Consider the following 14,466-nt stretch of genomic DNA (forward strand, 5'->3'; position numbering starts at 1 on the left):
CTATGCTGGCAGCTAGCTCAGAGCCTGGAGCCTGTTTCGGATTTTGTGTCTCCTCTCTCTGACTCTCCCCGGCTCACGCTGTCTCTCTCTCTCAGAAATAAATAAAATATTAAAAATTAAAAAAAAAAAAAAAAGAAATGTGATAGAGAAACAAGGCTGGACGGTAAAAAAAAAAAGTCTCCTTGAGTGGTTAAGATCTAAGATGACACTTAGGTGACAGGGATCCAGTCATGTAACCATCTGGAGGGAAAACTTTTCTTTGCCTAGATGAGAACTGCTGCAAAGACTCTTAGGCAGGAAGAGGCTTTGCATAAATAGACAAAGACCAGCGCAGCTGGAAAGGAGTCAGCAAGGGAGAGTGGTATGACATGTGGTCAGGGAGGTAGGCTAGGGCCAGACTGTAGATTTTATAGGCCATGACGGTTTGATTTTTCTTCTAGAAGGAATAGGACTGTATTGGGTGAGGTTTGGGAAGAGTAACAGCTTGATTACCTTTTAAAACAATCCCTATGGCTGCTGGGCAGAGAATGAACTTTGGCCACAGGAGAGTGAAAGCAGGGAGATTACTGCAAGAGATTAGAAAGCTATTGAAATAATTCAGGTGAGACATGATGGTGGCTTGGAACAAGATAGAAGTGTAGGAGGTGGGGAGATGTGGTTGGATGCTGGGTTTACTTTGAAGGTAGAGCCAAGAGGACTTGCTAACAGACCACATTCTCTTCTGCTCCTTTGGCCCTGGGAACTCCTTCATACCTAGGTGGCTCCTCTATCCTCACTAGGGGTCTGGGTTACAGGGGCAGACCTCAGGGACACAGCTAAATTAGAAAGTTTCCAGGATCAAACAAAGGAATTTAAGACTCAGGCATTGTGTTCCCCATAAACTGCCTCCACCTTCCATTATTAGCCCATTTAATGGGAAGGGATTCTGCCTGTTGTCTCCCTTCCTCTATCTAGCCTGGCTTCTATAGACCCAGTTACTTATCAGGACTCAGTTTATCCAAATAGGTGCCCTTAAGGTGTATTGGTGACACCCAAAACAGAGCTGGGGAGGTTGGTATTTGTATTTGATACAGAGTAGAGGGCAGGATAATCTGATGGTCTCAGTCCTCAGGCCCAGGCCAGTGTCTTACTCATGTTAATTTACACAAAACACAGTGGGGTCAAACCTGATCCCACAGAAAGTGCACACAACATTTTTGCCCCAGGCTGGACATTACTGGAGAGCCTGGGAAAGATCAGGCTAGTCTTACAAACATTCTCAGGCAGCAGGGGCTGGAGAAAGCAAGCAGGAAAGGGGATTACCCTGTTGGCTCTGGAATCAGCAGGCCCTGCTCTGTCTGTGTTGTGCTGCATGGAGGGTGGGGGTGCATTATAAATACAACCAGCCAGAGCGCCCCTGGACTCAAAACCTAGGACTGCACTGTCCCTGGAAGTCTGTGCAAGCCTCCCCAAGATGAAGCTGCCAGGCCAGGAGGAGTTTGAAGTCTCCAGGGCTTGTGAAAATGTACCCACGGGAGAGCTGCAGAGTGGTCCTGGCTCTTGTCCCAGCTCTGATGGCACCTCAGACATAGACAGAGGGGATCTGGAGGTACCCAAGGACCCTCTGCTCTTCATTCAGCTGAATGAACTTCTGGGCTGGCCCCAGGCACTGGAGTGGAGAGAGACAGGCAGGTGAGTGGGACCCAGGGCAATTTTATGGGGTCTTGCCCCTTCCCCAGCTGGTGACTCCTTCATGACCCATAGCTCCTCCTGTTTGGGGAGGTGCTTTTTGCCCCAATTAAGAGTTCCTCTCTGTGCTCTCCAATTCAGGTCCTCAACCTCCATGCTGCTCAGCTTTCTCTACAGTCTAGTTTTGAGTTCTCTGAGACCTCAGATGAGAGGTGAAGGTCCAGGAAAGGGCATGCTTTGCACTACTGGGCCGAGCACACACACACCCCATTGCCCTACTTCCCTGTGTTCCCACTACCTGGACCTGGGAGAGATGGCTTCAATAACACAGTCTTTTCCTCTCCACCACAGGTGGGTGGTGTTTGAGGAGAGGCTGGAGGTGGGTGCAGGCCGGTGGAGTGTCCCTCACGTGCCCACCTTGGCACTACCCAGCCTTCAGAAGCTCCGCAGCCTACTGGCCGAGGGCCTCGTGCTGCTGGACTGTCCTGCTCAGAGCTTCCTGGAGCTTGTGGGTATGCTGGGAGCCTGTGCAGGGAGGGCCTGGGCAGCCATGCCATTTCCCTAAGACTTCTCCCCAAAGCCTTGGAATTTTCCAGAGCTCACTCCACTGCCCTCTAGGCATAATCTGTCCCTGTCGCAGGGAGGAGATGGAAACACAGAATGGAGGAGCAAGTTTCCTGAGACTCCTAGAAGGGAAAGGGGAGCCAAGCAGAGGGGGAAGGGGAAGAGTTGGGGACAGGGAGCTCTCAGGAAAGGGTTGAAGCCCCATCTCTATTCTTTAGAACAGGTGACAAGAGTGGAGTCGCTGAGCCCAGAGCTGAGAGGGCAGCTGCAGGCCTTGCTGCTGCAGAGACCCCAGCACCTCATCCAGACCATAGGCACCAGGCCCTGCCAGGGTGAGAGACCCCTCCCTGGGCCCAGGACCAAAAGCCCTGGGTGGGAGGGTCCCAGATCCCCCTGCTGCTTCCTGGACTAAAAGCAGCCTAGCCTTGGCTCAGACCTCAACCCACGCCTCATGGATGAGAAGCAGAGGTAATGGTGAGGGGAGAATGGAGGGGCTAGAGTTTTATGAAGGAATGCTCTTGGTAGGCACTGTGCCAGGAGCTTTACATGTAGTATATTCTCATTTAATCTTCACAACCATCGTGTGAGGTAGTACCACAATTAGCCCCATTTTATTATTATTATTTTTTATGTTTTATTTATTTCTAGGAGAGAGAGAGAGACAGCGTGAGCAGGGGAGGGTCAGAGAGAGAGGGAGTCACAGACTGAAACAGGCTCCAGGCTCTGAGCTGGCAGTCAGCACAGAGCCCGATGTGGGGCTCGAACCCACGAACCGCGAGATCATGACCTAAGCGAAAGTCGGACGGTTAACCGACTAAGCCACCCAGGCGCCCCAAGCCCCATTTTAGTAATGAGAAAACTGAAGGTCAATGAGGGGAAGTTCTAGTTTTCATAGTTTATCAGGGGGTAAACCTGGGCAGAGAGCCCTAGTGGGTCCACCTCCAAAGCCTGTATTCTTAGTTACTGCCTAATCATGTTTTGAAGGGTCTGCCCATTCAAGAGAGGCTTCTCACAAGGAGGAAGCCCTGCTGAAGGAACAGGTTTGTGGTCCTTCCTTGGGCAGGGCTGGGAGAGGGGTCAGGGATTAACAGAGGTTCACCCTCCACTGGCCTTATCATCAATCAGTATCCTACTAACATCCACCTCCCCACATAACCTCTCATCCTTGTGTCTCCTTGAACCCCTATCCAGCGTCAGAACCCTCTGAGATGGAAGCTGCCTCCAGGGGCTGAGGCAGGGGCTGTACTGGCCGGAGAGTTGGGCTTCCTGGTACGGCCCCTGGGGACCTTTGTACGACTACGGGATCCAGTGGTATTGGGACCCCTCACTGAGGTGCCCCTTCCCAGCAGGTGAGGCTGTGGAGTCCTGGAGCCCAGAAGAAGCATCTTTACTGGGGAGGGGATTGAGAAACCTCTGGTCCAGTTCTCTCGGGGAGGGGGGGGAGGAGTGGAGATGGTGCTCAGGGGTCTGGGGAGGAGGTAGTGGTCAGGGCTGCAAAGTACGTGTGCACATGAGTGTATGAATGGGGGCTGGTCAAGAGGTCAGAGGTGAGGGCTGCCCCCTGATTTTCTCTGGGGCCTGGTTCCTTCCACAGATTTTTCTGCCTTCTCCTTGGTCCCTCCACACTGGGAAGGGGCTATCATGAGATGGGCCGGGCAATGGCCGTCCTCCTCAGTGACCGGGTGAGCTGGGCAGGCACGCACACGTGTGTGGGTGTGTGTGCACACACAGAGTTGTGTCAGTGAGAGTGCATATTGTGGCCTCTAGATGTGTGACTGAATTCAGCAATGAGGCATAGGCTTTGTGTCTGTGCACATGAGGACTTAGGTTTTCTTGACTACCATTGTAGCCCCCTTACCTAGGACACTGCTGGCACACAGCAGGTACCCAGTAGATACTCAGTGCATGCATGTATTCATGAAGGAATGCTTGAATGACTTGTGTCTAGCTTTGACACTGTAAAGATTCATGTAAAGGTCCAGATAGGCATTTACTGCCCCTCTCTGCTCCTATCCCTAGAAATTCCAGTGGTCAGCTCGTCGGGCCAGCAGCCTTCATGACCTTCTGGCAGCTTTGGATGCCTTCCTAGAGGAGGTGACAGTGCTTCCTCCAGGTCGGTGGGACCCGACAGCCCGGATTGCCCCACCCAAATGTCTGCCTCCCCAGCACAAAAGGTATATGGGGGCTTTCTCCAGACCTTAGGTCCAGTTCCACTGTTGAGGAGGGTAGGGGATCCCAGGAAAGGAATAGAGACTTACCTTTGGATTCGGAGTCTGCTGGCAGAGACAAGAGCAGCCACCAGGGGGCATCATGCCAAGTCACATTTTGGTTGGAGATCCTCAGCCAACCTGTGTTCCCCTTCTCTTCAGGCTCCTCTCACAACTGAGGGAGGTCAAGGGCCCCTCTGCCCAGCATGGGGCCCTGGCTGAGGACAGACATGGCCACAGGCCACATGCACCCAGCCCGGAGTTACAGCGGACGGGCAGGTGAGGTGAGCTGGGGTGAGAGCAAGGGTAAGGGGACTGGGAGGGGAGAGGGGTCACAGGGTCACAGAGGTGTATGCTCACGATAGAGGGGCTCACCCAGTCACAGGGAAAGTAGCAGGGGTAGGGGCGTGGGGTGTGGGCACTTGGGTCACTGACAAACCATGGGTGGGAGGCTGTTTGGGGGCCTTGTCCAGGATGTGCGCCGGAAGGCCTCGTGGTACACCAGTGACTTCCTGGACGCGCTGCATCCCCAGTGCTTCTCGGCCGTGCTCTACATTTACCTGGCCACCATCACTAACGCCATCACTTTTGGGGGTCTGCTGGGGGAAGCCACGAATGGTGCTCAGGTGAATCGGGAGATGTGAGGGGGGCAGGCACAAGTTTTGGTATTCTGCTAGCCACCCCGGGGACAGTGGGTAGGCAGTGGAGGCTCCTGGGAAGCTTGGGTTACTGTACTGAGGACTCCAGTGTCCTGTGCTGACAGCGTCCTCGGCCGGCTTCTAGGGGGTGCTGGAAAGTTTTCTGGGCACTGCAGTGGCTGGAGCTGCTTTCTGTCTGATGGCTGGCCAGCCCCTCACCATCCTCAGCAGCACAGGGCCAGTGCTGGTCTTCGAACGCCTGCTCTTCTCCTTCAGCAAGTAGGAGAACACCCCTACCCTCACCAGACCCTCATTAGCTGCACTGTCGGCCTGGTCCTGGCTGGGTCAATATGGAAAGGAGGGAACTGTTTGGCTCCAGGGATACCTAACCTGGGTTAAGTGGGGAGCAGAATAGTTCTGCCAATCCCTGCTTGTCTCTCTCCCCCAGAGATCACAGCTTGGACTACCTGCCCTTCCGCCTATGGGTGGGCATCTGGGTGGCCACCTTTTGTCTGGTATTGGTGGCCACAGAAGCCAGCGTGCTGGTATGGTACTTTACCCGCTTCACCGAAGAAGGCTTCTGTGCCCTCATCAGCCTCATCTTCATCTACGATGCTGTGGGGAAAATGCTGAGCTTGACCAGTGCCTATCCCATCCAGAGCCCTGGCTCTCCTGCCTATGGCTGCTTTTGCCAGTACCCAGACCTGGGAGGTGGGTGAGGGAAATGTGGAGCTAGGAGGGCTGGGGAAGGATGCAGGAGGGGGAGAGGATGTCCCCTGGCTGTCCCCCTTGTTAAGTTCAGCAAAATCCTGAATACTTACCCAATAACCAGCAGCATTCTTCCCCACTTTGGTTTCAAATCCGTTGAGAAGCAACAGAGCAGGCCCAATATTGTCTTTCTTTTTTTCTTTTTTGAAGCTTATTTATTTATTTTGAGAAAGAGAGAGAGCAAGCAGAGGAGGGGCAAAAAAAGAGAGACAGAGAATCCCAAGCAGGATCTGCGCTTTCAGTGCAGAGCCCAATGTAGTCTCAAACTCACCAACTATGAGATCATGACCTGAGCCAAAGCCAGGCACTTAACTGACTGAGCCACCCAGGCACCCCAATATCATCTTTATTTCTGACAGTGCTGCTAGAAGAACATGCTTATGTCTATGGGGGAATGGGCTTCCTAACAATGAAACCAAAATTAGATAGATTTACCCACCCAGTAATGGCTTCCCTGGGCAGGGCCTGTCTTGCCACAGAGGAACAGAGCTAAATTGTACAGTGCAGGCAGCCTATTCCCAAAAGTGGGAAGAGGAGGGGACAGGGAGAGGCATGTTCAGTTCCTTGTCTCAAACTCACCAACCAAATAAATTGCTGCTCTTCCCCTAGTCTCAGTGACTGACTGAGGGAGAGAGCAGCTCAGAGTTTTACACTTGCACATACCCCTGCACAAGGAAGGAGCAAGAATGGGGAAGAGATGTCTTCTCAAGAGTGCCAGACTCTGTGCTAGGCATGAACAAAACCAGTTCTGGTCCTAAAGAAACCCACAGAGTGGTGTGATCATCTATTAAGCAAACATTTGCTAGGTATCTGCTCTGGCCAGTCCTGTGCTGGGCACCAGGGATACAGAGAGGTAAGGAATTGGCAGGGACTGGGCAATATCCTGAGGATCACAGACTTGGAAGCAGCTGGAGTCAGAAGACAGATGAGTCAGAACTAAGAACTGTCTGGTTCAGTTGGACGCATGAGATCAGGCTCCTGAGGGGCTGGAGAAGGTTTCTGGGGCGGGGCGGGGGGAGCATATACCCAAATTGTTCTCTGCTTCCCAGGAAATGAGTCTCAGTGGAAGAGGACAGAACCAAAAGACAGAGATGACATCTCAAGCATGGTGAGGGCTGGCTCCTGGGAGGGCGTGGGAAAGACACAGTGGAAGCCAAAGAAGTCAGTGGTTCCTGGCTTTTCCCTCCCCACAGGCTAGGGAAACCCTTATAAGTCACAGAGGTCCAGATACTTGCTGTGGCTGGAGATCTCCTATCCTAGGCCCTTGGTGTCTCAGTGAGTATCAGTCAGTGTTTATTCCACCACCCATAACTCCATCCCTGAACACCCCTCCTTACAGGACCTCGGCCTGGTCAATGCCTCCTTGCTGCCCCCACCTGAGTGTGCCCGGCGGGGAGGCCACCCTCGTGGCCCCAGCTGTCACATAGTCCCAGACATCGCCTTCTTCTCCGTCCTCCTCTTCCTTACTTCTTTCCTCTTAGCCACGGCCCTCAAGCATGTAAAGACAAGCCGCTTCTTCCCCTCTGTGGTGAGTGTTACCTGTGTCTGTGGGAGAGTACTGGCTCCTGGCCTTGAGCCCCGCCTGTGAGTGGGAAAGGGTGAAGAAGGAGGGGGCTGACAGGCCTGAACCTGACTGCGTGTCCACTGTGTGGCCAGGTGCGCAAAGTGCTTGGTGACTTCTCCTCAGTCCTGGCGATGCTGCTGGGCTGCGGCCTCGATTCCTTCCTGGGTCTAGCCACACCAAAGCTCACGGTACCCAGAGAGTTCAAGGTGAGAGTTGGGAGTGTAGGACAGAGGGGAGAGCAGGGCCAGGAGAAAGGACTTTGGAGGAGGAAGATGAATGGATACCATGCTTTTTTTCCTGTGAGCTTCCATTTCCTTGCTTATAAAATACAAATAGTAATAATAATGACCTCACAGAGTTGTTGTGAGGATTAATGAGGTATTGCTGCCAACACAGTGGGTATAGAAAACATGGTGGTTATTATTATAAATTAGGGGTTAAGAGGTTGGGTTCTAGTCAGCCAGCCCTGGGCTTGAGATCCAGTTCTGCCACTTCCTAGCTGTGTGACCTTAGGCAAGTCATCCCACATTTCTCATCAATGAGCCTCAATTTATTTATCTGTAAAATGGAAATGATACATAAGAATAGCTGCTACTCTATAAGTTGTTCTGAGGTTCACAGAAGATAAGTGTAAATCACTCATCTGGCACATACCAAGACCTCAAAAAATGTTACTTATTGTTATCATAGGTTGGGCCTACGAACTTGACTACTCCACACTCTCTTCTTTGCACCCCTGTTTGCTGGCTGTGATCTGCTAACACTGGAGTTCCCTTCCAAGGGCAGGGCAGTGCACAGGACAAGGCTTAGCACTGATGTAGGACCTAGGCTTTGCCTGTGCATTTGGAGGGCTCTTCTCCAGCTTCCCCCAGGACAGGAGAGCAGGGGGACTCCAACTGTGGTAGCCTCAGGGGCTCAGAATCTAAGATGGCAACTGGGGTCCCCTCCCCCACACAGACGCTTATAATCAGAGCAGACGCAGACACACCCAGCCCTGCCCTGGCCCCAGATCAAGGCAGGTCTGAGCCTGAGTCGCCCCACCCTGGTTGGCCAGCGGGTGGGGGCAGTGCCTAGGGAGGAGGGCTCTGTACATCAAGAAGTGAGGGCAGGCCTCATCCACCATCTCCTCCTCTTGCAGGGAGGGAGGGCCCCTGAGAACCAAAGTTCAGAGCCCCTGGCTCCAGCCCAACCCCCAGGCTGGTCTCCCTTCTTCTGCCCTCTTTTAAGGCACTGGAATGCTTTGAACCAGTTGTGCATGCACACATACTGCTCCCACCTACCACCCAGGGTCTTGGAACTGGGGTAAGGGGTTGAGGAGTTATGGAAGAATGCCAAAGCTGGGGTGTGCAGGTGAGGTGCTCTTGGGAGACCCTCTCTAACTTGTCCATGGAACACCCTCTCCCAGCCCACATTCCCTGGGCGTGGATGGCTGGTGTCACCTTTTGGAGCCAACCCCTGGTGGCTGAGTGTGGCAGCCGCCCTCCCTGCTCTGCTGCTGTCTATCCTCATCTTCATGGACCAGCAGATCACAGCGGTCATCCTCAACCGTGCCGAATATAAACTGCGGGTAAGGCCTGCTGGGTAGGACCATAGGCCCCTAGAGTAAGGGACAGAAACTCCAGGGTGGGGTCCAGGCCCTCCTTCTCCCACACCAGAGGACAGAGAGCCCAGGTCTGGCTTAGTTTCATCCTCAATGCTCCACCACTACCTGCAGAAGGGAGCTGGCTTCCACCTGGACCTCTTCTGTGTGGCTGTGCTGATGTTGCTCACATCAGCGCTCGGGCTGCCCTGGTATGTCTCAGCCACAGTCATCTCCCTGGCCCACATGGACAGTCTTCGGAGAGAGAGCAAAGCCTGTGCCCTGGCGGAGCCCCGCAGCTTCCTGGGAATCAGGTGAGGCCAATACTGAGGGGGCTAGAGTGAGAGGTGGTCAGTCTGGTGGTGTGGGTGGGGGGTACCCGGGAAGAGTGATTTGGAGAGCTTAAATTCAATAAGCCTCCAGAGGGCTCTCTCACTGCTCCATCAGCACTGCCATGGGGTGAATGAGTGAGTTCTGGGCTGAGATGGGCGTGTCAGATTCTTCCTCTTCTCCTTGGGCCATGGTATTGGGAGGGCCATTAGGAGGAGCCTCATGCCTCATGGATACAAAGGCGGAGGCAGCCAGGGCCAAGGGAGGGTGAGGTGCCACCCAACAACCCCCACTCCCCCCCCTCACCCCGCCTCCCNGAAATAACAACCTGTGGAAAGTTTGTGAAATCAACTTAGAAACAGTGAAATGAAAGTTTTTAAGGCAGTATAAAAATTGCTAACTTTCAATCAAAAGAAAAAATAAAAACAAAGAGCAATTATGAGCTTGAGCTGATGGAGAGGCCTGGAACATACAAGCTCAAATGCCCTGCCCCTTCCTTTCCACCAATTTTGCACAGGATGCTAAGGCCCCACTCCCTGCCAGATGACTACTTGAGGTGGGGGGGACGGTCCCTCCACTTCCCTCCTGACAGCGCCTGTAGCGGTGTCTGGTCAGCATCTCCAAGCCGGGCACCTTGGGGACCCTCCTAGACCCTAGCTAACTCTTCCCTCGCCCCACAGGGAACAGAGGTTGACAGGCCTGATGGTATTCATCCTCACAGGAACCTCCATCTTCCTGGCACCTGTACTGAAGGTACCTTTGCTAGGCTGATATCAGGGGCAAAGCAGTGATAATAATAAATACAGCAAGAACTGACACTGGCTAAATACTTACTGAGCACCAGGGACTGTGTTAAGTTTTCTCTACACTTGGTCTCATTTGATCCTCATGTGAACCCTGAGAGATACCCATACTTCACCAATGAGGAAACTGAAGTTTGTTTGTTGAGAGAGAGAGAGAGGAGGGAGGGAGGGAGGGAGAGAGGGAGAGAGAATCTTAAGCAGGCTCCACACCCAGTGCAGAGTGTGATGAGGGCCTGGATTTCACAAGCTGTGAGATCATGACCTGAGTGGAAATCAAGAGTTGGACACTTAACCAACTAAGCTACGCCTGAGGAAACTGAAGTTTAAAGAGATTAAGTAGCTTACAAAAGATCACACCAAGAGAGCTAGTTTTTCAGATCTGAGAATCCAAACTCTTATCCAGTGGGTTTTCTACCCAGTGGAGCAGGGTGTGGGCACACTACCATCCCCTATGGGCCAAGTGGTATGGTAGCCTTGTTCCGGCCTCCCAACAAACATTAGACTAAGAGTCAAAATTTACCTGCAGTTTATATTTGGCACATCCCAGAAAAACCTTGAGACAAAACCCCTTAGGTTCTCTCTTACCAGATGTCTATAGAACACCTGCCATGTGCAAGGCTCTACTAGGCACTTGGGAGAAGTGGGGGAGAGGGAAGAAGGGGAGACAGGAGTATTAAAAAGAGACATGGAGCCAAGCCCCTATCAACAACATACACACACGAACAAAAATTAAGTAATAAGTAATCATAGAATGGTTCAACAAGCTAAGGCAAGGACAGGGAAAATGGCATACAAATGTTACCAGTGAGGAAAGGTTTGGGGAGGGAAAGGTCATGAAGGCTTGATGAGAGTGGAGTAGTTGAAAGAGCCAGATAGACCGGATCAGCTACTTGCTAACTAGGTGACTCTCATTCAACAGATATTTACTGAACATAAACCATATGGTAGACACTGTTCCAAAAACTGAGGATATCGTGGTGATCAAAAAAGACCATCCATTGCTTGCAGTCTGGTGAGAAGAGAGAGAGAGAAAAAAAATTAAAACAATAAAATAGGATAATTTCAGAGAGTGATTACTTCTAACAAAAAATATAAGAGGGTAAAGTGATTAAGAGTTCCAGGGGTCTACTTTAGATAGAAAGGTCATACCTTTCTGGAGTGCCAAGAGATGAGCAGTGAGAAGCCTGAGTAGTGAGAAGGAAGTCAAGGACGAACGTTTTAGATGGAGGGGAATAGCAAAGCCTTGCAAAGGGTAGAAATAAACTTGGGCACATTGAAGGAAGGAAAGGAAGCCATATAGCAGGAACAGAGAGAGCAGAGAAGAACATGGTGGATAAGATTGGAGAAGTAGGCCAGGTAGTGGACAAGTTAACTTAATCTCTCTGAAATCTAATTCCCTCTTTTATGAAATGGAAATTATAGAATTTACTTCATCTGACTGTCTTGAAGCTTCAATATCAGGCATGCAAAGTGGGAAACGAAGAGAAAGACCTGGGTGGGCTTAGATGTGGGGGCTGGAGGCTGGGGTTGGGGCCCAAGGCTAGGGTGGGGTGGAGGAGTGTGGATCTGAGCAACTAGCAGAAGTGAACTCCTTTGCCAGCTCTTTACTTTTTTGTCAGTTCATCCCAATGCCTGTGCTCTATGGCATCTTCCTGTACATGGGAGTGGCAGCGATTAGCAGCATCCAGGTGGGCCCATTAGAATCACCAAGCAATCTCCTTCCTCCTCTTCTTCCCTGCTGGCACCTGCTGCTTATGCTTGCCAAGTCCTCTCCTATCGTCTTCCTGTCTCTCCTGGGCTGGGGAACTCAGCTGCCATACTCTGAATGGGGAGGGCGCCAAGGGAGCCTTCTGACTTCCCACTCGTGTTGGACTTGGACAGCTGACAGTGACACCATCCAGGCTGAACACCCTGCTCTCCTCCTCCTCTTATTCCCCTAGTTCTCAAAGAGGGTACAGCTATTATTGATGCCAGCAAAACACCAGCCAGATCTCCTGCTGTTGCGACATGTGCCTCTGAGCAGGGTCCACCTCTTCACAGCCATCCAGCTTGCCTGCCTGGGTCTGCTTTGGATAGTCAAATCTACTCCTGCAGCCATCATCTTCCCTCTCATGGTGATTTGGGGGCAAGGTTGGGTAATATCCCCCAGGGGTCCTGGGAGACTCTGAGCCTGGGAGGGTGGCCAAAGCCTCCACAGGAGGAAGACTTTCCACTTGCACTTGCCCTGGCTCTGCCTGGTTGGGAGTTTTAGGACAAAGAAAGATGGCTGAGATATGTCTACCATCTTGAGATATCTGATTCAACTCCATTTTTCTGAACTCTTTGGGCTGATCAACCACAGGTAGGGATACAAAGTCCCAAAGAAAACAGAGGCCCTGGGAAAGGATATACTGGCACTTTCATTACTCAGTGAGGTGATAACACAGGTGGCTTCTAGCCTTATTCTTACCCTCTGAGGAAGTTAAGAGCCATAGGCTTTGTAATAGGATCAACCACATCCCAGCTGTGTGACTTCTGAGAAGTTTCTAAACTCTCAAGGCTTCAGTTTCTTTCCCTGTACAATGGGGACAATTATATCTACCTCATAGGAATGTGTTAACATTAAGTGAAACAATACAGTGTCTAGTGCATAGGAAGTGCTCAACAAATGTTGTTGTTCGTGTTTCTGCTGCTATTGCCGACAGCCTGGCTTTTGTTTGTATCCCTGCAGTTGCTGGGCCTGGTGGGGGTCCGAAAGGCACTTGAGTGGGTCTTCTCACCACAGGAACTCCTTTGGCTGGATGAACTGATGCCAGAGAAGGAAAATAACATCCCTGAGAAGGGGCTGGAGCCAGAGTACTCACTTAGTGGTGACAGTGAAGATGTGAGCCCCAGGATGGGCCCTCTCAGGAGAAGGGGACAGGGATGGGGAGGGCCTTATTGTCCAGGAATTGTCCCTAAAGTCTAATGTTTCTATTAAACCTAAACACAATCACTCCCCTTAGCTCCTCACTGATACATGCACACTGAAGGGGTGAGGGAAACCTTTCTTTATAGGGAGGGGCCCCAGTTTATCAACCCATGGGATTGGAAAGGTCTGAGGACAGCTTTGGTGGGCTATCTTTTTCAACCCGGATCTTTGTCTCATTGTGGGTTTATATCTTTTCACTTTCTGGGTCCCTTTCTCTCTGCTCTGTCTCTGCATATTCCCAACTCACCTTGGGATCTTTCTTCCACAGTCAGAGCTGATGTATCAGCCAAGGGCTCCAGAAATCAACATCTCTGTGAATTAGCTGGAGTAGGAGGAATTTGGGAGTAGAGACTCCAGGAAACTGAGCATGAGGTGAGGATGTGAGGGAAGTGCCCCTGGAGTCAAGAATGGGGAAGCATGGGCTCAGACCTTAGAAACCTCCATTGTGCTGGATAGCCCTGTTTTCCCTTCATGTTCCAGTCCCCTATGAACCCCAAAGTAGAGGAGGGAATAGAATGGCCTCTCCAGAGGGAGAATGAAATAAGCCAGGGTACCTGGGCTTGGCTCCCTGCGGCACTGAAATCTGGCCAGTAGAGGGAGCTCAAACTCACACCAAACTTGATGTAGAGATGGGGGAAGCGGGTATGAAAGGTTAAGTTGATGAAACAAACGTAGGGAGTGGGGAGGAGAGGAGGGAAGATAAAGGTCCCCGTTGCTTTCCTTTGCCCTGGAGGCCACTTCCTTAGGCTGCTGAGAACCATATACCAGACAAATGGAGGGATTCTGTCACTCGCTCACTTTGCCATTCCTTCAATTTTTATTCCTCCACTTATCAAAACATTTCATAAGTACTGTACTTAAGGAGTATTTAGATATTAGAGAGACAGGAGTAAGATAATCATGGTCCTTAACCTCATCAATTTAAATTCCACTGGGAAAGACCAACAGGCAATTGTTGGAGCGGGATAGAGCTGGCTAAGGGAAGCACCAGCTGTGGGAGCAGAGAGGCCTCTAAGTCCTTCTTGGAGGGCGGTGAAGGTGGGGTGGTGGGAGTTTGAGAAAAGGAAGTAGTGCATGACTTGAAATTTGAAGAATGAATAGAAGCTACCCAGGATAAGATGGAAGGAAATGTTCTAGGCAGAGGGTGCGGCAAGTGCAAAAGCCTGGTGTTTTTACCCCATGATAAGCTGGATTTCTCTTTGGGGCCATAGAGCCCCCTTCTATTCATGCTTTTCCAAGCTCTAGAACCCAAGAAGACCCACCATTTGCAATGGAAAATTCTAGAGACCAGAGGTAGAAAGGGCAATTCAGCTGTGAGCCCAGAACAAGATATGATATTTCCTTATCCCCTATCAACCCCTCTGCCCTGTTCTTTGCCCTACTGTGCCCCTGAGT

General features: G+C 51.4%; 1 protein-coding gene across 1 annotated transcript; it reads left to right on the plus strand.

The window, feature by feature from the left end:
• Positions 1-1,453: 1,453 nt before the first annotated feature.
• SLC4A9 (solute carrier family 4 member 9) lies at positions 1,454-13,411 on the plus strand. Its single transcript, XM_077768760.1, has 21 exons — positions 1,454-1,671; positions 2,020-2,180; positions 2,451-2,564; positions 3,217-3,272; positions 3,424-3,581; positions 3,827-3,914; positions 4,252-4,406; positions 4,602-4,718; positions 4,891-5,065; positions 5,223-5,356; positions 5,526-5,788; positions 6,895-6,953; positions 7,185-7,373; positions 7,502-7,615; positions 8,815-8,976; positions 9,124-9,302; positions 9,999-10,071; positions 11,741-11,809; positions 12,062-12,235; positions 12,832-12,984; positions 13,340-13,411. Exons 1-21 carry the CDS (start codon positions 1,454-1,456, stop codon positions 13,391-13,393), a joined length of 2,865 nt encoding a protein of 954 aa, XP_077624886.1. The 3' UTR covers positions 13,394-13,411.
• The last annotated feature ends 1,055 nt before the right edge of the window (positions 13,412-14,466 follow it).

This window comes from Crocuta crocuta, unplaced genomic scaffold (assembly GCF_008692635.1).
Source record: "Crocuta crocuta isolate KB4526 unplaced genomic scaffold, BGI_CrCroc_1.0 scaffold64, whole genome shotgun sequence".
In the NCBI taxonomy this organism is placed as follows: domain Eukaryota; kingdom Metazoa; phylum Chordata; class Mammalia; order Carnivora; family Hyaenidae; genus Crocuta; species Crocuta crocuta.